The 26063-nt window shown below is 32.0% G+C and overlaps 1 protein-coding gene and 1 pseudogene across 1 annotated transcript; both read right to left on the bottom strand.

Annotated features, from left to right (window-relative positions):
* Positions 1-1442: 1442 nt before the first annotated feature.
* Positions 1443-21194, bottom strand: LOC109108404 (annotated as a pseudogene).
* A 718-nt stretch (positions 21195-21912) lies between these two features.
* Positions 21913-25325, bottom strand: LOC122137397 (homeobox protein cut-like 1). The gene is made up of 4 exons (XM_042723471.1): positions 24851-25325; positions 23447-23635; positions 22603-22861; positions 21913-22336 (listed from the first exon to the last, which is right to left on the bottom strand). The coding sequence occupies exons 1-4, from the start codon at positions 25323-25325 to the stop codon at positions 22114-22116; spliced, it is 1146 nt and encodes a 381-aa protein (XP_042579405.1). The 3' UTR covers positions 21913-22113.
* Positions 25326-26063: the final 738 nt, after the last annotated feature.

Below are 26063 nucleotides of genomic sequence, written 5' to 3'. Positions count from 1 at the left end.
GGTACAACAATAGCCATTCAAAAGTTTGAGGTTCAACAATATGTTTTCATGTTTTGAAAGACAGTCTCAAACCAAGGCAGCATTTATACGATCACATAATACAATAAAAAAATTCGGAAATATTATTATTGATTATAAAACAGCTGTTTTCTGGGTGTGAATCTCTGTTAAAACTGTAATGTATTTCTGTGACTGTGCAGCATGTATTTTCAGCATCATTTACTCCAGTCCTTCAGTGTCACATGATCTTCCAGAAATCATTCTAATATGATGAAATGTGCTTGCTCAAGAAACAGATATTATTATCATGCTTGAAATGCCGGCTGTGCTTTTGGTGTGATTTTACTAGACATTGAATGAGACCATGTTATCAGTTTTTATAATTTTTTGAATCAGTTTTTATTTTTATATAATGTTTAATTTACATTTAATATAATTTCCATTTAATGTAGTTAAACCGCTTTTAGTAATGTTTTGCTGCATGCTTTAGTAATCGTTTTATAATTTTTAGTGTGTTTACACACCTACACACACACCACCACATATATATATATATATACCTATATTATATATATCAGTGTGTGTGTGTCTTATGAAGTTTATTAATTTGTTATTTAAATTAGTTATTTTTAGACACACCAAGTTTATAATTAAAATAAGGGAAATGTTGTGGCAAAACTAAGCTGAACATGACATGTTTTTTTTTTTTTTTTTTTTTTTTTTTTTTTTTTTTGATAAATTAATTGTTTATTTAAGTTATTAATAAAAAAACAAATTTTTTTTTTTTTTTTCAAGTTTTAGATAACCATAATAACCCTGTTTTGAATTAGTTTTTCTGTTTTTTTGTATTGTATTTTAATTTTTTTTTTTTTTTTTTGTAAGGAAAAGTGGTTAATAGTGTTTGTACGGTGTTGTTTGGTGTTTTTGCCTATTTAAGTGGTTTTCTATGTATTTTTTAATTGTTATTCAGTTTGTGTTATTAGGTCTCATACAATTTATTTACTTTTGTACTTTCAATTTAAGCTACACAAAAAAAAATTTCTAAGATCTATCATCTTTGCAACTAGCAGATACAAATAAGTTTGAAGACTAAGGTTTTTATATTACTTTTATAAAGGTCCGATAACATCATCCTTCATAAGACAAGAAACATTCTGTGAAAAACGTAACCTTTATATCTTTAATATGGACTCTGAGCGAGGGGGGTTATGTCAAAGGATTGAAAATCATAGCTTGAAATTAATGACCGAAATCAAACCTTGATGCTTGATATTTCATAATTAGATTTGAGACTTATTTATCCTGGAGTTCACCGAGAGAGGGTCACATGTATTTATTGCTAAAGAGAGCAGCAAAAGCAGCCGACCTGATTTCAGAGGTTATGGTACGTCTCGGAGCGCGGCCGAGTTCAGGATGTTGTGGAAGGAAGTGTTGGCGGGCCGCTAGCAGAGACCCAAAACGGAAGCAGCCAGTCTTCTCTCCTGAACGCGGCGCTCTCGCGCTCCTTCACGCTGTTACACAGGAACGTCCCAAACAGCCCGAGTACGTGTGCTGCACTAACTTCACCTGCAGCCACAAACACAGAGGGACTTTCAGACTATTTCAGTGTCAAAATCTGGCATCAAATGGTGATTTTTATCACAGCCACCGTCTATACGTTACATTTTCATTCAATACATAAACTTGCATGGACGTTAGAGAACAAACAGAATTTATATCATCTATTAAAGAGTCATCTTATTTGCAAAAAAAAAGTCTTGTTGCACAGCCAAAATATCTAAATATTAATTTTAAATGAAGGATTTTTTTAAAAAAGTTGTTTTATTGTGTTTTGTCTTAAAAAAAAACATGTTAAAAATAAGTGAGTTTTTGCTGACTGAAACAAGCAAAAATAATTAAGTCAAGTTTTCTGTTTGTGAAATTAACATTATTTTGCTTACCCCATTGGCAGATTATTTTGGTTGTTGTATAAACAAAAACTCACTTAATTTTTAATTTTTTTTTTTTTTTTTTGATTTTAGCTAAAAACAAAGACAATAATTTTATACTTGTAATTTTGTTTTATATTTTTGCCCTATTTACATGTTTTTTTATATATTTATTTATTCGGTTTTTTTTAATGTCTATGACAATTATATTTTTATCAGGCAAAAACTCCATTGTTTTTTTTTTAAAACAAGGAAAATAATTTGTACTTCCTTCTTGATTTAAGAGTTTTTAGATACATTATGGCTGAAAACAAGCAAAACAAAAAACTAAGAAAAAGCACTTTTTTGCAAATGTACATGCAACTAAACCTGTTTTTTTTGAGCATTGATTATTAAAGTGTCCATTTTTATGGATTAAGAAAGGTTCATATTTTGATGTTTGGGAGTCCCCAACAACAGGTTGGACATGCATGCATTTCATTGTCTCGCATGCATTTATTTTACCCTTATTCGCTCAACGATTCATTTTTCCAAAACCCTCCTTTTGTCTGGTTATTGCTCTATTCTTTATCATAACTCCAAGTAATAATAACTTCAAACATTCACTATTCATTACACACTGCATGAAAAGTAACTTTCAAAAATCCATAATAGGGGCACTTTAAATAAAAGTGATTGATTAATAAATTGTGTTATCAAGCCATTAAAATTACATGATGTGCTGATTAATTCATCTAATTAAATCAGGAACATCAATCGAGCTTAAATTACACCCCCAAAAGATTATTTAAACGTCTATTGTGTTTAATACGAGCAAAACACTGAATGGACACATAACGAAAAGTGGCTTAGAAAGAAATAGATCAGATTCAACATTGCATAAATAATCATAATAAATAGGTATTAATGCGTTTATTAAAAAAATGAAATGTATCATGGAAAAAATGAAAACTGAAAATATGGACTGAAAATCGCTAGAGTAGGTGGCGGTGGCTAAATCACTAAATCAGATGTTTGTACAAACAGCAGAGATTCATTCAGAAAACGAATAAGCAAACAGGTCTTAGAACGAGTCAATGAATCACTGAATCATTCAAAAAAGTGATTCATTCAGGTGGTGTTGATCAGAGATGCACAGCTAGTCCTACTATTTTTTGTTTGTGAAAACTGAGCAAAACGGACAATATTGTAATATTGTGTCTAAAATTGGACACAATATTAAACTTCTATTAAATCAATATCAACATGTGCAGTCATGCAGAGTATATTAGGGAAAAAACAGCACTCTTGCTAGTGTGATATTGCTAAACTATATGATCATTTTTTGCCTTATATTTTGAATTTTAGGCTCAAATAATTCCATTCCAGTAGACTCTATCACACAATCCAGTCGTCCTGCATCTCATGATCATCAGGACACTGCATCAGTGCGTTATATTCTACATAATAGATTGCAAACTAATTTGCACGCTTTATTGACAGCCCTATTATTAAATAAACTGTATCTCTGGTGTTTTAATAAAAAAAATTCATACTAGAAAAACGTGTTTCCAGATCAGCACTGGGCCGGCCTGATAATGAATCTGAGCGAGCAACTGGAGTACCAGAAAAGGCCTCGTTGAAACTGGAAGGAGCAGGGGAACTGTCTCTGGAGCTGGTGAACACAGTGTCCAGCCAATGCCAGGAACACGGGACAGCTCGTTTTCAGATCCTCTGCGTTCTCGTGACCGCAGGGGCGTTCAGCAAACTTATGACCGTAATCCAGCCACTCCGTCTCCAACAGCACCTGAAACCCTGCCCCAGCCCGACCCAATACAACACAGTTCACTGACCATGATCTGACCTTGTTCGGTCAAATCTAAAAATAAGGGTTTAGAAGTCCAGTGCATTTAATTTAAACTTTAATAGCAAAAAGAGCTGTGTCAGTTTAGTTTCTTAAAGGCCTTAATTCAACCTGAAAATTAACTTTCTTATGCTGAACATAAAAAATATATTTTTGAAGCATTTTAGATACTGTGTGTCCCTGCAGCACAGAAGCAGTCATCAGTCTAAGCAGGTTATATTTGTAGCAATAGACAACAAAATCCATTGTATGGGTCACAATTTATACATTTCTCTTTATGACAAAATCATTAAGGATATTAAGATCATGTTCCATGAAGATATATTTGTAAATTTTCTACTGTAAATATATATCAAAAACTTAATTTTGATAGTAGTAATACTGCATTGCTAAGAACTTTCAGTTTTTGGAACAACTTTAAAAGATGATTTTCTCAATATTTACGATGTTTTTTGCACCCTCAGATTCCAGATTTTCAGATAGTTGTATCTCAGACAAATATTAAACCATACATCAATGGAAAGCTTATTTATTCAGATCTCAGATGATGTATATATCTCAATTCAACTGGTTTTGTGATCAAGGGTCACATTTGCAGGTAAATATTCCCTTTTTTATGATGTACCGTTATATTGGCGCATTAAAAAGTCAATGATTAAATGTGTTTTACTTTGTGCATTAAACATTTTCATTTTCATTTACTAGGCTACAATTGTTCACCCTATGAAGCCATTTCAGAAAAAAAAATACATTTACATTCATGCAATTGGCAGATGATTTTATGCAAAGCGACTTGCATTGCATTCAATTTATATATTGTTTTCAGTTCATGCATGAATCGGTGTTACAAAAGGAATCTTTCTTAGCTATATTACACAGTCCAACTTGGTGCAGTCTCTGTAATGATTAGGTGTTATATATTTATTATTTCTTAGATATAGTGCTTGTTAAGTGTGTCTTTGTGCGCTGGAGGTGTTGAATGTTTAATGTGTCCATAAATTTGCAGTAGGGTTTGTTGGAATGTTAAATGAATTTTGAAGTCAGGTTATGCTAGGATTTTGCATTGTAGTTTTTTATTGCTTGTTATTTTTTTAATGTAAGATGCCTGTGTGGTGCATGACGTGTGCTGTGAGCTTTGTGTGTGTGTGTGTGTGTGTGTGAGAGAGAGATGGGTGGTACCTGTATGGTGGTTTAGGAGGCAGTTTGGACAGAGCTGGTGTATGAGGCGTGCGGTTATATGAGTCGTGCGGGTTGCATCAGTAGGGGCCATTGGGCTCAGGATAGGGCTGCGTTCACCGATAGAGGGGGTTCATTAAGAGGAGGGGAGAGTTGATGAGGAGATTTAGTGCCCTCCAGCGCCGACAGCCAGCTGCGAGAGGATGCACAATCACACCAGCTATCAGCCCATGTTACTGTTTCAAAGCACTGCTGATATCAAATATGTCATTAGGGAATGAGTCGCTTTTTCGCTTAGTAATTAAAAACCTAGCGTACGCCTCCACTAACTTAGAGCTTAAAGCAATATTTAAGAGCACAACTCCTAGAAACGGGATTTTAAAAAATTGAGATGTATGCATCATCTGAAAGCTAAATAAATAATCTCTCCATTGATGTATGGTTTGTTGGGAGGACAATATTTGTCTGAGATACAACTATTTGAAAAATCTGGAATCTGATGGGAGCAAAAAAATCTAAATATTGAGAAAATCATCTTTAAAGTTGTTCAAATGAAGTTCTTAGCCAATGCATATTACTAATCATAATAATGAAGTTTTGATATATTTACAGTAGGAAAAATTTACAAAATATGTTCATGGAACATCGATCTTTACTAATATCCTAATGATTTTTGGCATTAAAGAAAAAGTGCCCTGTAATTTTGACCCATACAATGATCATCCTAGTTTTGCGTCTATTAGCTGAGCGAATATACGATCACAGAACTGTGACATTAACTTCGGTTTATTATCCTATGACTTGCACGTATGAACTGAATTTCATATTTGAGTAATTCTACCAAAGCGAAACTCCACTAGCCTGCGTCTTGACGTGACGTTTACTGCAATGTGACTGCAAGAGCATATGCAATTTTGTAGCTGGGGTGCAGATCATGCGCACACATTGTAGCCAGAATACAAAAAAAGACAACGAAAATAATAATTCAAATACTATACTAATGTCTCGCAATCTAAGCTATAAACCAGTAGTTTAATAAACATTTAAGACATTAGATATATTCATTAAAGATTATTATATCAGTTTGTATAGGATATACAGTTAATATAAATGCAAAAATTCTTCTATATTCGTAATATAAATATTAACAAACATTTTTCATGATCTAATTAATATATTAAAAACACTAAATGGTATTATGAATCATAACAAATATATAAGTAAATGCCCTGAACAATTTTTAAGCTGTATTATTTTATATAATAAAAGAATCCAAAAATTATATAATTGTAATATTTTATATAATTTAGTATTACAACACACACACACACACACCTTGAATGTATTTATACGTTTATAAAGTTACATTAAAGTAACATTTAGTCATTTCGCAGATGCTTTGATCTAAAGTGGCTTACAAATGAGTTCGATGTAAACATATATTTATTTATATAACAGTATTGCTTAGTATTATATCAAGTTTAATAACTACATAAATTATATAAATTGAAATATAAATGGTGTGTGTGGTGTATATACACACACACACACACACACATATATAGTTTAGCTGTCAATGATTAATCGCATCCAAAACAAGTTTTTATTACATAATCGCCTTCAGCAGCAGAGACAGATGCTGCAGCCATTTAGTGCCCTCCAGCGCCGACAGCCAGCTGAGAGATGCACAATCACACCAGCTATCAGCCCATGTTACTGTTTCAAAGCACTGCTGATATCAAATATTTCACTAGGGAATGCTGCTTTTCGCTTAGTAATTAAAAACCTAGCGTACGCCTCCACTAACTTAGAGCTTAAAGCTAAGATTTAGATTTTTGATAGGATTTATAATATTTAAGAGGATTTTTAAATTATAGCTTAGTAATTAAAAACCTAGCGTACGCCTCCACTAACTTCATTGATGTATGGTGTTGTGTAGGGAGTCCAATATTCGTTCTGAGATACAACTATTTGAAAAATCTGGAATCTGAGGGAGCAAAAAATCTAAAATATTGAGAAAATCATCTTTAAAGTTGTTCAAATGAAGTTCTTAGCAATGCATATTACTAATCAAAAATTAAGTTTTGATATATTTACAGTAGGAAATTTACTAAATATCTTCATGGAACATGATCTTAACTTTTATATCCTAATGATTTTTGGCATAAAAGAAAAATCTATAATTTTGACCATACAATGTATATTTTTGGCTATTGCTACAAATATAGCGACTTTATTAACTTCATTTATTATTTATTAACTGAAAAAGTAATGCGACCGTAACCTTTACTAATGTGACTGAAAATTATTTTTGTGTGTGTATATGCACACACTCCCAGAATACAAAAAAACAAACAAAATAATAATTAATAATATACTAATGTCTGAATCTAAGCTATAAAACAGTAGTTTAATAACATAAGACATTAGTATATTTATTAAGATTATTATATTCAGTTGTATAGATATACAGTTATATAAATGCAAAAATTCTCTATATTCTAATACTAAATATTAACAACATTTTTAATGATATAATATAATATATTATTAACAATAATATGTTATTATGAATAATAACAAATATATAAGTAAATGCCTGACAATTTTAAGCTGTATTATTTTATATAATAATAATATATTATTAAATATATTATTTTATTATTTTTAATAACAAATATATAAGTAAAAAAACACACACACCTTGAATTGTATTATACAGTTTTATATTTACATTAAAGTAACATTTAGTCATTTAGCAGATGCTTTTATCTAAAGTGACTTACAAATGAGTACTATGTAACATATATTTTATTTATATAACAGTATTGCTTAGTATTATATCAAGTTTAATAACTACATAAATTATATAAATTGAAATATAAATTGTGTGTGTGGTGTGTGTATACACACACACACACACACATATATATTATTGCTGTCAAACGATTAATCGCATCCAAAACAAGTTTTTATTTACATAATATATGTGTGTACTGTCTATATTTATTATCTACATATAAACACACACATACAGTATATATTTTGAAAATATTTACATGTATTTACTTATAATTTATATTATATATAAAAATATTTAACATATATAAATGTAACGTATTCTTCTGAAATATATATATGCATGTGTTTGTATTTATATATACATAATAAATATACACAGTGCACACACATATACACAACTTTTATTTCAGATGAGATTTATCACAATTAATCGTTTGACAGCACTAATATATATATATAAATATATATTTATAAATTGTATTTACACTTCACAATATCAGACACTAATTAGTTATCAGCCACAGCATAACAATATTTATTGGTTTATTGATTTACAAGAATTTCAAAATCCGTGCGTCACTAAATAAAAGCAAGACTGTCCCTGTCTGTGTAACTAAACCTGCGCTCAGTACAGAACTCTGCTGGTTTCCAGGTGGACTCACTTGACCGGATCCGGCACTTGAGCGCAGAGCGTCCGCAGACTCTGGAAGCTCTTCCGGATGGAGTGGATGTTGGCCATTCCCATGAACATCACCTCACAGTTGGGGTAATACTCTAGACGGAGTAGCACAGAGAGCGTTTGAGAGAGGAATCATGGATCATTTATCATGAAAACATGCTCTGCAGCATTACCTGGACACTCACAGCCGCCTCCTTTCGCCCGATTGGCTACTGCAGCTGCGTATGAGCGCGCATCCATTATCAACAGCTTCTGAGGGGGCGTGGCCTTTGGCTCCGCCTCTGCGCTCCCATTGGCCGTGTGCGGATCGGAGTCACTGAGCTCACCGGGGACTGTGTTTGTGATCGCAGCCCGATCCGTGACGCAGGCTTTAGCGATGGCTTGGACCAAATGCTCATCGTCAGCATTACGCCAACCCCACCAGCTGACCTCTGGCTGCCCGCATCGACCAATCACAGCGCCCGAACTCTGGTGTCTGGGTCAGAGGTTAAGGTAAAGAAAACATTGGACAGGCATTAAAAACATTTCAGGTTCAATACTAGTTAACAGCTTACTAGTCAAGTAAGTTCACAGTTAATACTAAATAAGTCTGTTTATAAGATTACTAGTTAACAGTTTATTTTTCCAACATTCTGTTTAATTTTTCTGGATTTAGTTTTAATGGTCAAATTAAAATTTATTAATAAAAAGTGTGTTAATTGGAGTTTTTTTTTTTGCGTTTAATTTGTTTTTTGTTATTGGTTGTGTGTTAATTGGAATTTTTTTTTTTAGTCATAGTAAAATCATTGTTACAGTGTTGCACAATGAAAATCTAAAAGTAGGGCCCTATGATTTTTGAGATCAAAATAATAACCAATAACCAAAATTACAATTTGCATTAAATTATAAATCCAAAGCAATTAAAAAAAGACCACACAGATTTTCTGAAAAATAAATAAATAAAAAATACAGAATAAATAAAGAAATTACTAAATTGTTAATTTTTTAGGAATTTAATTGATTAGACATGCTTTTTGATTCTTAGAATTCAATTAAACCATTAAAACAGAATTTGCTTTTTGATTCTTAGAGTTCAATTAATTAATTAAAAAATAATTCAGTCTCGAGATTAAAGTCATTATATTGCGAGATTAAACCATTAATTTCGAGAAAAAAAGTCAAAATACAATCTTGAGAATAAACTCATTAATATACGAGATTAAAGTCATTATATGCGAGATTAAACTCTTTAAATTTCGAGAAAAAAAGTCAAAATACAATCTTGAGAATAAAACTCATTAAATATCGAGAATTAAAGTCGTTTGTGTTTCGAGAAAAAAAGTCAAAGTGAAAGGTAGAGAATAACACATTCCATTCAATGTTCATCTTGCATAGCCTAAGAGACATGGCAGAGTTGGATCACTTAGTTCAAGCGTCTTTTTAGACTTTCTTTCAGTAACAAAGAAATACTATAACTTTAGCTAATTATGACACAAAATAATTAGCACACGACAATCTTGTTTAAGAGAATTTGCAAGCGGCTTAGGTCATTTTTCGAAGAAAAAATCAGTCCAATTTGCGCGACTGGTAGCCTACTCGCTTTTCGTTCAACAAAAGGAAATGACAACCAGGGGACACCATGCATCGCTGTGGCTTCACCCAAATGCAGTCTGCACTTGGACATGGCATGATTAATTAAATCCGTTAGGCATGCCATAGAATGGCGTTGTTAGTAACTTTTTATTCTCAAGATTGTATTTCGACTTTTTTTCTCGAAATTTAACGCTTTTTCTCGAAACACAACGTTTATTCCGATATGTACATGAGTTTACTCTCAAGATTGTATTTCGACTCTTTTTTCTCGAAATTTACGAGTTTTTTCTCGAACAAAACGACTTTAGTCTCGATATTTGATGAGTTTATTCTCAAGATTGTATTTTCGACTTTTTTCCGAAATTTAACGCAGAGTTTTTTTTTGAAAAACACAACGACTTTATTCTCGATATTTAAGAGTTTATTCTCAAGATTGTATTTCGACTTTTTTTTCTCGAAATTTAACGAGTTTTTTTTCTCGAAACACAACGAGTTTATTCTCTGATATTTAATGAGTTTATTCCTCATGGCGTGTAATGTAATGTTTTCTCGAAATAAAACGAGTTTTTTTCTCGAAACACAAACGACCCTTTTATTCGCGTGTATTGTATGAGTTTATTCTCAAGATTGTATTCGACTTTTTTTCTCGAAATTTAACGAGTTTTTTTCTCGAAACACAATGAGTTTATTCTCGATATTTTTAATGAGTTTATTCTCAAGTTATTGTATTTTCGACAGTTTTTTTTCTCGAAAATTTAACGAGGTTAATCTCGAAACACACAACGACTTTATTCTCGATATTTAATGAGTTTATTCTTAAGATTGTATTTCGACTTTTTTTCTTGAAATTTAATGAGTTTAATCTCGCAATATAATGACTTTAATCTCGAGATTTTTTTTTTATTATTGCTTGGCCCTAATCCTCTTCCGTAGAATTCAGAAAAATCAAAATAGAAAAAATAATTTGAGAAAAATAAAACAACTTCAAATAGTTAAAAAAATGGTCCTAAAAATGTGTTGTTGTTTTTTAATTGTTGTTAAACTGTAGAAGTTTCATGGTTTCAGTAAAATAGTTAATTCAATTAACATGCTTTTTTATTACTAAATTTAATTTAACCAATAAAACTGAATCCAGAAAAATTTAAATAAACTAAAAGAAAATAAATAAATAAAATGTAATTTTGGGAAAAAATAGAATGGATTATCAAAGGGCCCTAAAAATTTAATTTCCGTTAAACTATAAATAAATTGTTGTTATAGAAGTTTATGGTTTCAATTAATTAATTCAATTAACATGTTTTTTATGCTTTTAACCAACTAAACAGAATCCAGAAAAATTAAAAACTAAAACTAAAACTAAAACAGAATTTGGGAAAAAAATTAAATTGATATTACAGGGCCCCAAAAATTTATGTTTTGTTAAACTTTTATTACATTTTTGTTGAAATGTGTAAATTTGATTGAATTAATTTAAATTTGATTCAAATAAATGTAAATTTGATTAAATTAATAGTTTCAATTAACTAGTCATTTCAAAGAACGTGCTTTTTTATTTCTGAAAATTTTCAATTAACTAGTCATTTCAAAGAACGTGCTTTTTTATTTCTGAAAATTTAATTTTACCAATAAAACAGACGGATATTCAATTTGGTAAAATTTAAAAGGGCCATATAAAAAATACAAAAAAAAAAAAATGAATTTTTGATAAAAGTTAAAAAGCAGCAATGTGAAGCTCATAATTATTAAAGAACTTTAATTATTTTTTATGTGAGTTGTTTCTGCTATTTGAGATTGTTTTATGGGTAGTTATGCAATCCCTTTCATGACAAGAGTTGTTTTTTTTTTCTAAAGAAGCAACCAGATGCCACAAACATTGTGCTGAGGTTTCATGCAGAAGTTAACACTGTCAGTGGAGCTGGACCCAAACTGAGAAACACCTGTAAACGACCGCCGGGATCCTCTTCCATGATCTGAACCCCGCCACGCTCTCCAGCTCCTGGTCGGTGACCGCTGCAGGCACAATGATCTGCTCTGGGTAACTGGCACAAAGCCTGCGGGATGAGAAGCACATACACACACACACACACGGCTCGTGATGAAGCTGCTCTGGCTGCTGGTGTGAGGAGGTGTGTGTGTTTCTGCTGTGTCACCTGTAGTTGCTGTTGATGTTGGAGACTCTCCAGGCACTGTGTGTGTCGAAGCCCATCCTCTCCAGCTCTCGCTTGAACCTCCGCTGGTGTCCTCCTAACACACAGAGCCAAACACACACGCCACTCAGGCCTTAAAGTCACGTGAGTATTGACTTTGCACATACACCAGATTTTGTTTGTGTAGATTTTGCATCAAGCCAGACATCGGTCTGTCATTTCACGTTGCTTCATAAACGCCAGCATTGCAAAAGATTGTCCTGATAAACAGAATTACAGTGCATTCATCCTTATTTTCAATGCTCAACACTTACAGTCATTTAACTTTCTGCAGTTTTTTAATTAATGTAGTGCATTAAATCATGTCAAAACTGGCACCAGTGTTATTTTTATTTTCTATATATTAATATTATATACTATATATTACTAATTATAGTTTTTTTAATATTTTCAATATTTTTTAATATATATATATTCAGGTTTGAATTTAGATTTTAATTTAAAACATTCAACAAATGTTATTTTAGTATATCAATTTAAAAGAAATAAAAATGTGAAATGCTTCCTTTGCAACAAGCAGAAATAAAATAAATTTTAATAATAATATATAATAAATTATATTATTATATATTTATAATATTATTATACTTTTATAATATTTTAATATAATAAATGTTAAAACAATTTTTTTTTTAAATTTATAATGTGCTCTTGTCATTTTTATTAGTTTTATTATCGTCTTAAATATTACTATTTAAGTTTAATATATTTTTAACTTTCAGTTTTAGGTTTTATTTATTTATTTCCAGTTTAATTGCTTCAGCTTCAAATTATTTCAGTTGCCAAGACACCATTTTTTAATTTGCATTAGAAAATTCTAAAATGTATATTTTATTGTTGCATTATTTCAATTAATAAAAATGTTTTTAATAGTTTTAGTAAATGATGATAACCCTGCATAGCGTGACAAACTGCAATGAATTTACATTTATTTTGCAGCAGAGAGGACAATTTTAATGAATTTAAACAAAAAATAATTAGTTTTCACACTAAGCTACTTTATTTTTGTTTTTATTGTAGTTCTATGGTGCTTTCTGTCAGTTTTGGAGCTGAACAGCATTCATCCTCATTCACTTTCACTGCATGAGAAAGAGCAGCATGAACATCTTTTGTGTCATATAAAGGTTTGGAGTGACATGAGGGCGAGGACACATCGTTCAAAGAGAAGTAAACCAGTTCAAGAACCTGCAAAACACAAACGTCCAGTACCTGCACGGCAGATCCCATCATGCACCTCTCTGTCCTCGGTGGAGACGCTGGCGCTACACGAGAGGAAGCTGAAGGCGAAGAGCTCCTCCAGCCGCGCCGGCGGCCGAACCACTGCGCTGATCCTCCTCAGCCAATCCTGACACTGCTCCGCCGACAGGAAGTTACACCTGAACACAAACCCTGCAGCTCAACATCTACGTTCCTAATAGACCTGTTATTATGCTTCATCAAAGCACATTATACTTTCCACCATGGAATAAAGAAATAAAATGAGTAATTGTGACATCTTGTCTCACAATTCAGACATTCTTGCAGTTCTGCTACATGTGAAAAGTCCAAATTGTAATGTAAAATAACCTTTGTGGTGGAAACAATAAAAAAAAACTTAATTGCAAGATGTAGAAATAAGAGACAAAAATCAGAATTCTGGGAAAAAAAAGAAAAAAAAAAGATATAAACTTGCAGTTCTGAGAAGAAAAGTCAGATTTGTGAGAATTCCGTTTTTATTTTTTCCCCAATGGTGGAATCAAAAAAGCAGAATTGCGAGAACGTTATAGAGAAAGTATAAATGCAAAATTGTGTGTTATAAACTTATATAGTTTGACTTGTGAGATATACACTTGTAAATTCAAGAAAAAAAGTTGCAGATACCTTTTTTGTTTTTATATTTACAATTTTTGATTTTTTTTCTAAGAATTGCAGTGTTATAAACTTATATAGTTTGACTTGTGAGATATACACTTGTAAATTATTGTGAGAAGTTTGATTTTTTTGATAGTTGTAATGAAAGTTTTTTTTTTGTTATTTATATATATATATATATATTATTTTTTTTTTTTAATTCTGCCGGGAAAAAAAAAGATGAAAACTCAGAATTCTGAGAAAAAAAGTCAGACTTGCAAGTTCTCCGAATTGTGAAATAAAGTGTGAGATGAAAACTTGTATCGTGGAGAAAGCGGGCTTCTGTAGATTATTCCAAAGGAACAGAGTTTGTGATTTGATGATCGGTCTAATGCACAGTGCAGCAGTGAGGACTCTGTGTACACACACAGTAATCCAAAGGTGTTACACAGACGTACCTGATGTGCTTGATGTAGTTTACAGTTTTTGTGGGTGTGTTTCATATGTGTAAGCTCCACACTTTCAATCAGCTGCAGAGGAACCTGAAGATAACACACAAACAGCACAACTCACTCACTGCTATTACAGTTTGAATTAGATTTTATTTTAAGATTTTACGTTTTCATGTGTTTTTTGTCATTTGTATTATTTATAATTATGTAAAATTTTTTGTTGTTTTTTTTTTTTTTTATTACAGTTTTAGTTTTTTTTAAAATTAGATTTTTAATTTTTTATTCCAGTTTTATTTATCCAGAAAACAAAATATAAAAAAACAAAAGTTACGGAAAACATTGCTATTTTTAAATTTTTTTGAAAGAAGTCTCTTCTGCTCATCAAGCCTGCATTATTTGATCAAAAAGACAGAAAAAAACAGTAATATTGTGGAATATTATTACAACTTAAAATAATAGTTTTCTATTTGAATATACTTTAAAAAAAATAAATTTATTCCTGTGATGCAAAGTTGAATTTTCAGCATCATTACTGCCCAGCCTTCAGTGTCACATGTAACATCCAGTCTATCACATGATCATTTAGAAATCATTCTAATATTCTGATTTATTATGAAGTGTTGGAAACAGTTCTGCTGTCTAATATATTTGATGAATAAAAGGTTTAAAAAGAACTGCATTTATTCAAAATAAAAATGCCAAAACATTCTAATAATATACATTCTAATAATATATTTTCTTTACTATCACTTTTTTATGGAATTAACACATCCTTGCTGAATAAAGTATTGACTTGTCATTTAAAAAAAGAAAGAAAAAAAAAATTACTGACCCCAAATTACTGACCAGTAGTGTATAGGTGTTATTACAAAAATTTTTATATTGTTTTTTTACTTTTTATTCATCAAAGTATCCTAAAAAAGTATCACATGTTCTGAAAAAAATCCCTTAAGCTGTACACTATATATTATAATATAATATATAGACACGTATTTTATTTATAGATATATATACACACACACATATTTTATTTATTTTTTTTTATTTTTAAAAATATTTTATTTCTGTCAAGTATATATATACACACACACATATTTTATTTATTTTTTTTTATTTTTAAAAATATTTAGTTGTTTCAAATGTATCGATTTGAATTTGCTGACCTTCTTGGGGTCTAAAGTACCATTCGCTCATATTCAAACATCATGAATCAAATGAGTTTTTCAGTTTCTGTGCAAAAGGGCCTTCATTTGTGCTCCGCAGAAGAAAGCAAGCCTACATGAGGGTGAGTAAATAATGGCATAACTTTCATTTCCTGAGTAAATGTGCCTTAGTTTGTGCTTTGTAGATGATGGCAAGACTTCAAGTTGTTGAGTACGGTTGGTAGTCACTTTAATGCGGTTAGTAACAGATATGCCATTAACAGTGTTTAAGCTGCGACAGGATTATATTTTTGAAATTGTTTTCTATTGGTTGCGAAGTTAAAGAATTGTGTGAATTTTATGCGTTTAGTAGCGTATTTGTTAGTTGCTTTGTATTTGTGTAATTAAAACAGGTTATTTTTGGCGTGTTTTGTGTATTTTGTGTTAAGACTAGTAATTGTGGCTTTTTTTATTGGCTGTGATTTGTGATTGACAGTTATATCACGTGGACAGACCGATCTCATCTGGTGTTCTGGTTGAGATACCGTCCTTCTCGCGCCTCTCTGGAGTCTGAGATCTGGACACACACGCTCAGGTGTGGTTGTGTGTGAGAGGAACACTCACATTGATGACGTTCTCCTGCAGTTTGATGTGAAGGCGGTAGCTGGTTAAGGCAATGACGGACTCCTCTGCTCTCTCCACATGCTCCACACACTCGCCCTGCAGCAGCGGGAACGGGACCTGCGTCACACACACACACACACACACACACACACACACACACACACACACACTTACTATCACATCACTGCAGCAGCGGGATCTGTTTTAATGGTTCATCTATTACATATTAAGAATCAATACAACACTGATGGACTATTAATATTTCTTATATTTCATAAATTCTGTGTTTTTTGACAATTACCATACCGCTTATTCCTACAAATACTATATCTTTATATATGATATCTCAATTTCCTACTATCTTATCATAAAACTTTATACAACTACCATATATATCCTATATATCTATATATATTTATTTATTTATTAGTGTTGTCAAACGATTAATCGCATCCAAAATAAAAGTTTTGTTTACATAATATATATGTGTTTACTGTGTATATTTATTATGTATATATAAATACAAACACATGCATGTACATATTTAAGAAAAATATGTTATGTTTATATATTAACTATACTTATATATAATATAAAAATAATAATATAGATATATAAATGCAAACACATGTAAATATTTTCAAAATATATACTGTATGTGTGTGTATTTATATATACATAATACATATACACAGCACACATACATATATTGTGTAAACAAAAACTTTTATTTTGGAAGTGATTAATCATTTGACAGCAATTATATACAGTATATAAAATGATTGTTATGATACAATATTTATTAATTATTAATTTCCTGGAAAGTCTGTATTGTTTGTATGCATGTAAATATAAATTCTGTGCTATCTAATTTTTTCTGGCTTCTGCGTTTTATGATTTAATACAAGTTTATTATCAAAAATGGCGTTAATCAAATGATTGCATGAAACGAACAAAATTTACCTTTAACAGCCAGATTTATTAATCTTTAAAAAGTTATCAAAAATGAAATTTGAATGATTCACAACTTCACATTCATAATGTAAATTCCGTTTTTATGACTGGACTCATTTTCCACACGGCAGAAATCAAAGGACTCTGTATTACAAAAAAAAAACTACTTAAAAAGGGGCTTAATGAATGACAAAACCATACTGTGTCTCAGCAACACAACAACAGCAGTAGGACAGAAATATTATTATTATTATTATTATTCGTAAAGCGCTGTGATACCTGCTCGTCCTCCAAACGCTGCTGCCCCTCTTCAACCTTCAAAACACAAGCGTGGTGTTTAAGAAGAGCCATCAGCATTTACATTACATTTAGTCATTAAGCAGACGCTTTTCTCCAAAGTGACTTACAAATGAGGACAAGCTTCTAGAGGCAAACATTAATGTCTTGAATGCAGCAGTGACGTGAGAGCAGAATAAGTGCATGTAAAGCAGGGTTCGAGGTCTTACCATGACCCTTGAGAGGATCTCAGTCCCACCGACGGCAAACACACCGACCCACCTGAGAGACATCAGTACAATCACTCAGTTTAACACACTGCACCACGCTTCAGCCCATCCAGGATCTAGGGTTTATTTTAGATTAGAGGTTTATTCACGGTTTGGTTGATGCTATTAAAATCAGTCCTGAGATCTCCCTTTACTTCACAAACAGTGCCATAATCAATCACACATTTCATAATCAATGAGGCGTCCGGCTGTTGCTGAATCATGCCGATCGCTTCAAAGCAGATCGATACAGATGAGACTGAAGCTATTGATCGTTTGGGTTTACCTTATACAGATTCAACACTCCCCAAAAACAACAGAGGGCGAGGAGAAATTACATTTACAATTAAAGAAAAAACTAGTACCATTAAGATTATTTTATGAATCAAAATCACATGTACTGTGAATCTCATTACTGTAAAATACTGTAAAATATACACCAGGGTTATTAAAGTTAACAAAAACCGAAACTGAAACGTAAGCCATTAAAACATTTTCATTACTTGAAATAAATGTTAACTGAAAATCAATTTCAAACATTTTATTTCGGCCAGTTTCTCATTTTTATTTAGTTTATCTCGATGCACTAAAATAATAATAATAATTAAAATTATTTTTTTTTTTTTAAACTATATAGGAACATATACAGACAGCTCAATCCTGCAGAAAATGAAAAATAAATGCACAAAAAAAGTAATGTTACTGAATATAATTAAAATTTATAATAAATAAAATTATATATATAGATAAGTAGTAATATTATAGAAATATTTTTGATAGTATATAATAGTATCTGTGTTGTTGTAATATAAGAGTTATATAAAATTAAATAATTGTATACAATTCTGCTCTATTTAAATCAGCACAATGAAATGAACGGAAACAAATATAAGCATGATATATAAATATTTTAAAATTAAAATGGATCATTTTTTGCATTACAGTAATCAAAATGAGTTTTATATTACAGTAATGACAATTTAATGTATATACAGTAATGTCAATGAATCAAAAATGTTCCTGTAAGGGCATCATTTTTTTTTTTTATATATATTTATATATATTTTTTTTTTTTTTTTTGGTTTTATATGTGTGTTTCCTTGACATCATGAGATTACTATAAAAGCACCTGACAGACAGAGTTCATGAGATTTATGAATGATTTTACGGGCGTCATGTAAGGTCTCGTCGAACACAGAGATTAAATAACTGCAATATCTCTTATCTTATCTTCAGAAAAATAAAACCAGAATGTGGGACAGAATTTTCATCAATACAGCTCATGTGAAATAACACTGCATGAAAGCGTTAGTTTCCCATTCCACACTGCCTCAAAATCTGATCGTGTGTCTCATCAGTATCATCACAAGACACAGGGTTCATTTTAACTTCACTGTGTTGATGCATCAGGATCCTAAAGCATGCAGAAACCAATCTCCGTCTGTAACACGCATGCACTAACATGCACACATTCCACACACCGCATTTCTGACCCATGATGTTATAGAGAAGATCTACAGACCTGATTCTGGATCTGGATCGGTCTGTCTGTGTGTCGAGAAGATGCTCGAAGAAAGAAAGAGAGTCTGCAAGAGAGCACGGGTTAAAAAGGACTGAGTTAAACATTAAAAACCAAATTAAACATGCAACATAATCAGATCATGTGACAATGTAACACACTTCTGTTTCATTTATCAATGCATGCCATCTAAAAAAAAAAAACGGAAGCAGAATATAGTAACAAAAGTTTCACAACAACATCCATTGTTATTATTAACAATGAAATAAATATAAAATATTAAAGATGCATAACTTAAAAAATAAGTATAATAGATTATTAACAGTTTCTGCAGGTTTTATGAAGGTGAATTTAAGATAAAGAAAACTTATTGAATGGAATGCAATACATCAATATGGTCTGAAAATACCATTTTTACTGTACCTTCACACTGAAAAAGTGCTGATCGTCAGTATTTCTAATGTCTAAAGATTTTTAAATCAAGATACATTTACCCGAATGGGAATATGAAGTGATATGAAATGTATTGTTTATTATTGTTTGTTAGGAATGGTTGATTGTTTTTTGTTTTTTAAAAGAGAAAATGTGTGTTATAGGGCTGGTAGAAAAAAAAGGAAAAACATGTTTTCATTCTCCATTTGCAGACATCTGTTTTGGTTCTAAGCATAAACCTTGTTTAGTTTTATTTAATTTATCGTAAACAAGACTTTTAATGTTCATTTTGCATTTCAAGTAAATTAAGTATATTTGTTTATTGATTTTTGGTTTAATGTTGTTTAGATATTTGTAATGGTGATGAGGAAGATATTTTCCTTTTTTCGCAGTGGATGCAACATTTAATGCTATAACTATGATTTTAAGGTGACCTTTCTAAAGCCTTAATTTGTGGACGGGTGAATTAAGGTGTATTGGGGAATTTTATAATGTGCGTCGGAGCTACAGGAGCGAAGAAGACGGCCAAACCTGATCAGAATTCACAGTCAACCAATAATAAACAGCAGGGTGGATTAAAAATAAAACAGGTTTTGAAGGGCAGGTCAAACCTGAGTAGTGTTATGGTTAAAACACACACACACACACACATAAAGAGCTTTGTGGCTATTCAAGTCGATGGGAATGTAAAGTAATCAAAGAACATGCAAAGAAAGGTCATGCAAACAAAAGGCCTTGTTATGCCGTTCCTGACAAGCTAATATTAACTGACTTTCAGCAAAACACATATAATGACAGATACGTTATCACGGCTTTCAACAGCTCAGTCCTGCAGGAGCAAATTAACTCAGAGTGCTTTACTATTGCAAGAGTGTCTAATCTCACAATAATCACTTTTCAGAGGTAGCTCAGATAAAAACAGCTCATGCATTTATTTATTTTCTGTGTTGTCAGTGGTGTAAGTGTTAAGAATCGTGCTGAAACACATCTGTTGTGCATTAAAACCTAGTGAGATGACTACCTAGACAGCAGTTTTGTGCATGTAGTGCACTGTCAGTCTACTCTACAGTGCTGATGGTGCCTAGAAAGGGAGCAAACCGAGTGTGCTGTCTAAAGAGAGCACTGGCCTGCACTGACAGCTCGAGCTCCTGCAGGCACGAACATCCGTGCATTGATTAAACCGCTTTTATTAGGTGTTAAACGCGAATGTCTGTCATTGGAGCTCGATGTTGTGTTGTTTTTGTTTGTTGTTGTTGTGGAGGGCGGCACCCGTGGCACCGAAACGCGTTAATAAACCGCTGCACGCGCCGCACACTCACCTGCTCAACGCGGTCGCCGCAGAAGATGCGCCCCTGTTGCGGTAAAACCGGAGTAAAGTCAGAAAAGAGACGGTACACGGAATGTAAACATTGAGAGTAATCCGCTCTACACCGCCATGACGCTCCCCTCTCAGCTGTGCTGCTGCGGTCATGTGACGCCGCGACGTCATGACGCAAGCACGAGCGAGCGCGTCACGTGACAAATGTTTTGTTTTTGCGTTGACTTTTATCTTATCGTTATTGCCACTCTTTTTTGTTTGTTGTTTATTTGCAACTCTTCCCAAGCTGTTATATGTTGTGTTTGTGTGTGTGTTGATAACTGTATGTAGAATTTATCTATTGTTGGTAATATTTTATGTATTTTGTAATCCTTTTTGCAGTTATTGGTTGAGCATTAATAAAAATGATAGAAACAAATCTAAATTTAAAATAATTAATAAATAATTCACTTTAGAATTTTTTTTTTTACAGTGGTAAAGCTATAATAAAATAAATATAAATGGTAGGCTATAATAATTGTGCTGATTTGCATTTACTTTTTGTTTTTGTTTTTTTGTTTTGTAAGTTAATTTGATCTTGAGTTAAATCACTGAATAATTTTATTATTCTTTTAATGAAATGGCATTGTTCATTATTTAAAACATTTATATTTACTAATTTAAAAGCCTTTTTTCAGTAACATAATTGAAACAAAAATACAAATGAAAGCAAAAATAAGATTCAGACTTCAGCTTAAGTCACCAAAAAGCGACTTTATTAGCAAACTTTCATATCTTTGTTTACCATTTAGTCTCCTAACCAAACTGAATTTAAATAAATGTACATAAGTTGTTATCAGACAAATATACAACCAAGAATTTTTCTTCAGTCATACTAAAAAAAAAATATATATATATATATATATAGTCCAATCTGGCCAATCAGATTATTATTATTAAATTCAATTATGAAATAAATCATGATAAAAAAAAAAGACTTGAGAAAGACTGAGTTATGTAATGGTCACGTTTAGAGCTCAAGCAGGGAGAAGATCTCATGTTGTTCCTGAGATTGTTCTGTATTGTTGGTCAGATAAAGTCCTTGCTGACCTCACAGCTCAGAAAGATCTTCATCTTCCTCTCTCTTCACGCTCCAGACGACAGAGATGTGATTGTGCTCATCTCTCTGCAGATCTGCGTCCTCCTCCATCTCTCCGTCACTGGGCTCCTGTTTGATTCGGACTAAACCGGCTGAAACCGGACTGGAACCGGCTGGATTCTGAAATGTTCTGGTTTGTACTGGTTCTGAAAAACCATCTCGTCTAATTCTAGACCTGTTAACAGAGAGAAAGCCAAGGTTTGTGAATTATATTAATTCTATAACTCTATAAAAAGAGTTTAAAGGGCACCTATGATGATGAAAATGCAGTTTTTTTTTTTAATATATGAAAACTTATCTACATCCTGATTTTATTTTGACTCACTGTGCATCCACATTTAAATGATTTAATTATTGGCTCTTCTTCAACTCACAAACCCCATTTGGGAGCCTCTGATCTGGACTGAAGTGTTTATTCTGAAAGCTCAGGCTGTCACTAACCTGTAGTTGTAGAACCAGTTGCTAACAGTGCTCGTGTGCAGGCCAAGCTGCGCTGCGAGTCTCTCGATGGTGTGTGGAGACGGATACGGCTCCGTCTGATACACCGCTATCAGTGCTTCTCTCTCCTGAGCGCTGAGGACGACACGCGGCCTCTTCATCACCTCACACCGTCCCCAGCGATCACAAAACCCCTGTCCTCCCGCATCCAACCACCTCTGAGAATCACAGTCTGATCTGATCAGAGCACGCTTGAGACGAGCTGCGAAAGAACGTTTAACACTAATGAGGAACAGTTCATCCGAAAGAGAAAATGAGCTCAGGTCATCCGAGATGTAGAGGAGTTTTTTTCTTCATCAGGTTTGGAGAAATGTAGCTGACCAATGGATGCTCTGCAATGGATGTGAATGGGTGCCGTCAGAATGAGAGTCCAAAACAGCTGATAAAAACATCACAATAATCCACAAGTAATCCACAGCACTCCAGTCCATCAGTTAACATCTGGAGAAAAAACAAATCCATCATCAAGAGGTTTTTAACTCAAATACAAGTCCATAATCCATAACACTTCCTCCAGAATGAGTGTTATTATGGATTATGGACTCAAAACATCTTAATGCTGGATTTGTCTCATCTTTTGTCTTCTCCAGATGTTCACTGATGGACTGGAGTGCTGTGGATTGCTTGTGGATTATTGTGATTTTTTTATCAGCTGTTTGGACTCTCATTCTGATGCGCACCCATTCACATCCATTGCTGAGACACTGATGCAGTGCTACATTTCTACAAACCTGATGAAGAAACACTCCTGGTGGACTGAGGACGAGTAAATCAAACACACACTGACCTCTGTGGTCGCTCTTCTTCAAAGCATTGAGCTTCTGGATGTTTTGGGGGTCTTGGAGCCACAGATGCATCCGAATGAAGTTCTCCTTTCCCTTCAGACTGAGTTTAGTCCAGGGTTTGGGGTGCGACAGCAGTTCAGACACAGAGCTTTGTGTTAAACCCAGAACCTCTTCACCAAACACTCGCTGACCTGCCAGAACTACAACAATCAGGAACAGCACTACTACACAGAAATAAGTTCAGATTATACCTTAGATGTAAATGTACAACTTTTGGTACATTTCATGCCCCATTGATGATAATAAACAATAATCTTAAAAATATAATATTATAAATATAAAAACATCTTGATGTAAAAAATTGGGTTCAGACATAGTTTTTCAAGTTCATCAGTCACCAAACGAGATTTTATTAGCAAACGAATCATTCTTTACCAATTGGTCTCTAAACCAAAATGAATATCTGTAAAATCACATAAGTAGTTATCAAAACCAACAATTTACTTTCTTTAAAATTAAATTATCTTTTTTTAAACATTAAATTACAACAAAAAATATGAATGAAAAAAATAATAAATTACTGAAACTATTAATCGAATGTAAATGTACAATTCTTGGTACGTTCCATGGCCATTTATGATAATTATATAATTGACTGTTTTCTTTAGATCATATCCATGAATGAAAGCATTTAAAATATTTTAAATTAGCCTTTATTAAAAATACATGAATGAAAGCATTTAAAATATTTTAAATTAGCCTTTATTAAAAATAAATAAATAAATAAAAGCAAATAACAAAATTACAATACCTAAAATTAAATTTCATTTTTTATTTGCTGCCAGAAAAATAAATTTAGATTTTAAAAATATATTTATTTATTTTTTTTTAGCTGCCAATTAAAATTTATTTAATATTTAGTATTCAGTTTTAAAATATTTTTATTTATTTTTTTATTTGTTAGAAATTTTTTATTTTTTTTTTAGTTTAATTTAAATTTTTAAAATTAAAATAATATGAAATAAATAAAATTAATTTTTAAAAATTAATAAATTTTTTTTTTTGTTTAATTCTTTTTGTTTATGTATTATTTTTGTTTTTTTTTTTTTTTTTTTTTATTTTTTGTTTATATAATTATATTATGAAACCTGAAACTGAATTTTAATTGAAAAAAAAAAATCAGTTAGATTTAAAAAGTTTTAGTTAATGGTAACAATAAATGCTTGTGGTCTGTAGATGTTGCTCATGTTCCTCCTTGACGTGCCTCTGTGGGATTTTTCTCCTGTTTTCTGCTCCAGCAGGTGAAAATGATGCATTAGATCAGTTATGACTCGAGGAATCACTGATGCCTCCTTCATTCTCCTCTATGAGTTGAGTATTATTTATTAAATGCAGTGAACACAAACCTATGTTGTTGACGGTGAGAGTTTCTTTGACTCTCTGCGTGATGCTGAAGGTGTCCAGATGCAGAGACTGAAGCTCACAGCTGCTGCTGCTGATGGGACAGGAGCGAGGTCTCTGACACGTCTCCATCTTTAACCCCTGCGCTCTCTGATCCGCATCCGCTGGAAGCGTCTGGAACGAGCGGCTCACGGAGGACGGAGAAACTGAGGACTCAGCATCTTCATTTATTTCACATTTGACCTTCTGGATGATGCTTTGGACAAAATCAGCCAGGGACTGAACGCTGGGCTCCAGTGTCCCATAATCCTCCTCTTCCTGCTGGACTGGTGCGTCGTTCATCACAGGCGTCTGCGTCTGGTGTTTGGCCTGCTGCAGGATGTTCCTGATGATGTCGTGTGATGCGTCTCCACCGCGCTGACATCTGCTGCCTTCATCATCATCATCATCATTTGTGATGAGTCTCTGAAGCGCTGACATCTGCTGCCTTCTTAGTTGTTATTATGATTTTAGTTAGCATCGCAAATTTTGAATTCACTGAATTTGCTCAATATATTTTTATTTATATAATTTATATTTTTATTGTTTTTACATGCTGTAGCTTATTATTTATTTTTATTTGTTTAGTTTGAGTAATTGTATTATTTCAACTCATAATTCATACTAACTTCAACTCATTTTAGTTACCAACATTACTAATCAACTAACTAAAACTAAATTAACTAAAAAAAAAAAAAAAAAACATAATATATATATATATAATATAGATATATATAATATATATATATATAATATAATATTATGTGTATATATGTATTATGTCCCCTGTGTGATGTATGTATGTATGTATATATATATATTATATATATATATATAGTAATATATAAATATATTTATACGAAAAATTATTTAAGTTTTAGTCTAACCATGATTAGAATGATTAGGTTTAACTTGATTGGGTTTGTTTTTAAATAATTGAATTGATTTAAATTTGCAATTATAATTAAATGTGATTAGAATTTTTTGGTACTTAATTTAAACTGTTTAAGTTGTGAAAATGCTGCAACTGGCTGAAACAAAATATTTCATTTTATTTTCAGCTGATGTTTATTTATTTTTTTTGAATAGTTCTTCTGAATTTTTTTATTTCCATTAAGTGACTTCTACCTAAACCTATTTATTTAAAAAAATGATTTTTTAATAATAATAATTAATTCA

Source organism: Cyprinus carpio, chromosome B5 (genome assembly GCF_018340385.1).
Source record: "Cyprinus carpio isolate SPL01 chromosome B5, ASM1834038v1, whole genome shotgun sequence".
Classification (NCBI taxonomy): Eukaryota; Metazoa; Chordata; class Actinopteri; order Cypriniformes; family Cyprinidae; genus Cyprinus; species Cyprinus carpio.
Note: the sequence above shows the minus strand (reverse complement) of the source record. Positions and strands in the feature narration are given on the sequence as shown.

Bases quoted from the DNA above. Each gene is read 5' to 3' on its own strand.
- LOC122137397 (XM_042723471.1), bottom strand. From the start codon at position 25,325: ATGTCAGCGCTTCAGAGACTCATCACAAATGATGATGATGATGATGAA. The intron at 22,862-23,446 runs GTCAGTGTGTGT...GTTCTTTCGCAG, and splicing joins GAAGAAGAGCGACCACAGAG to CTCGTCTCAAGCGTGCTCTG. The intron at 22,337-22,602 runs GTTAGTGACAGC...CTCTGTTAACAG, and splicing joins AACTGGTTCTACAACTACAG to GTCTAGAATTAGACGAGATG.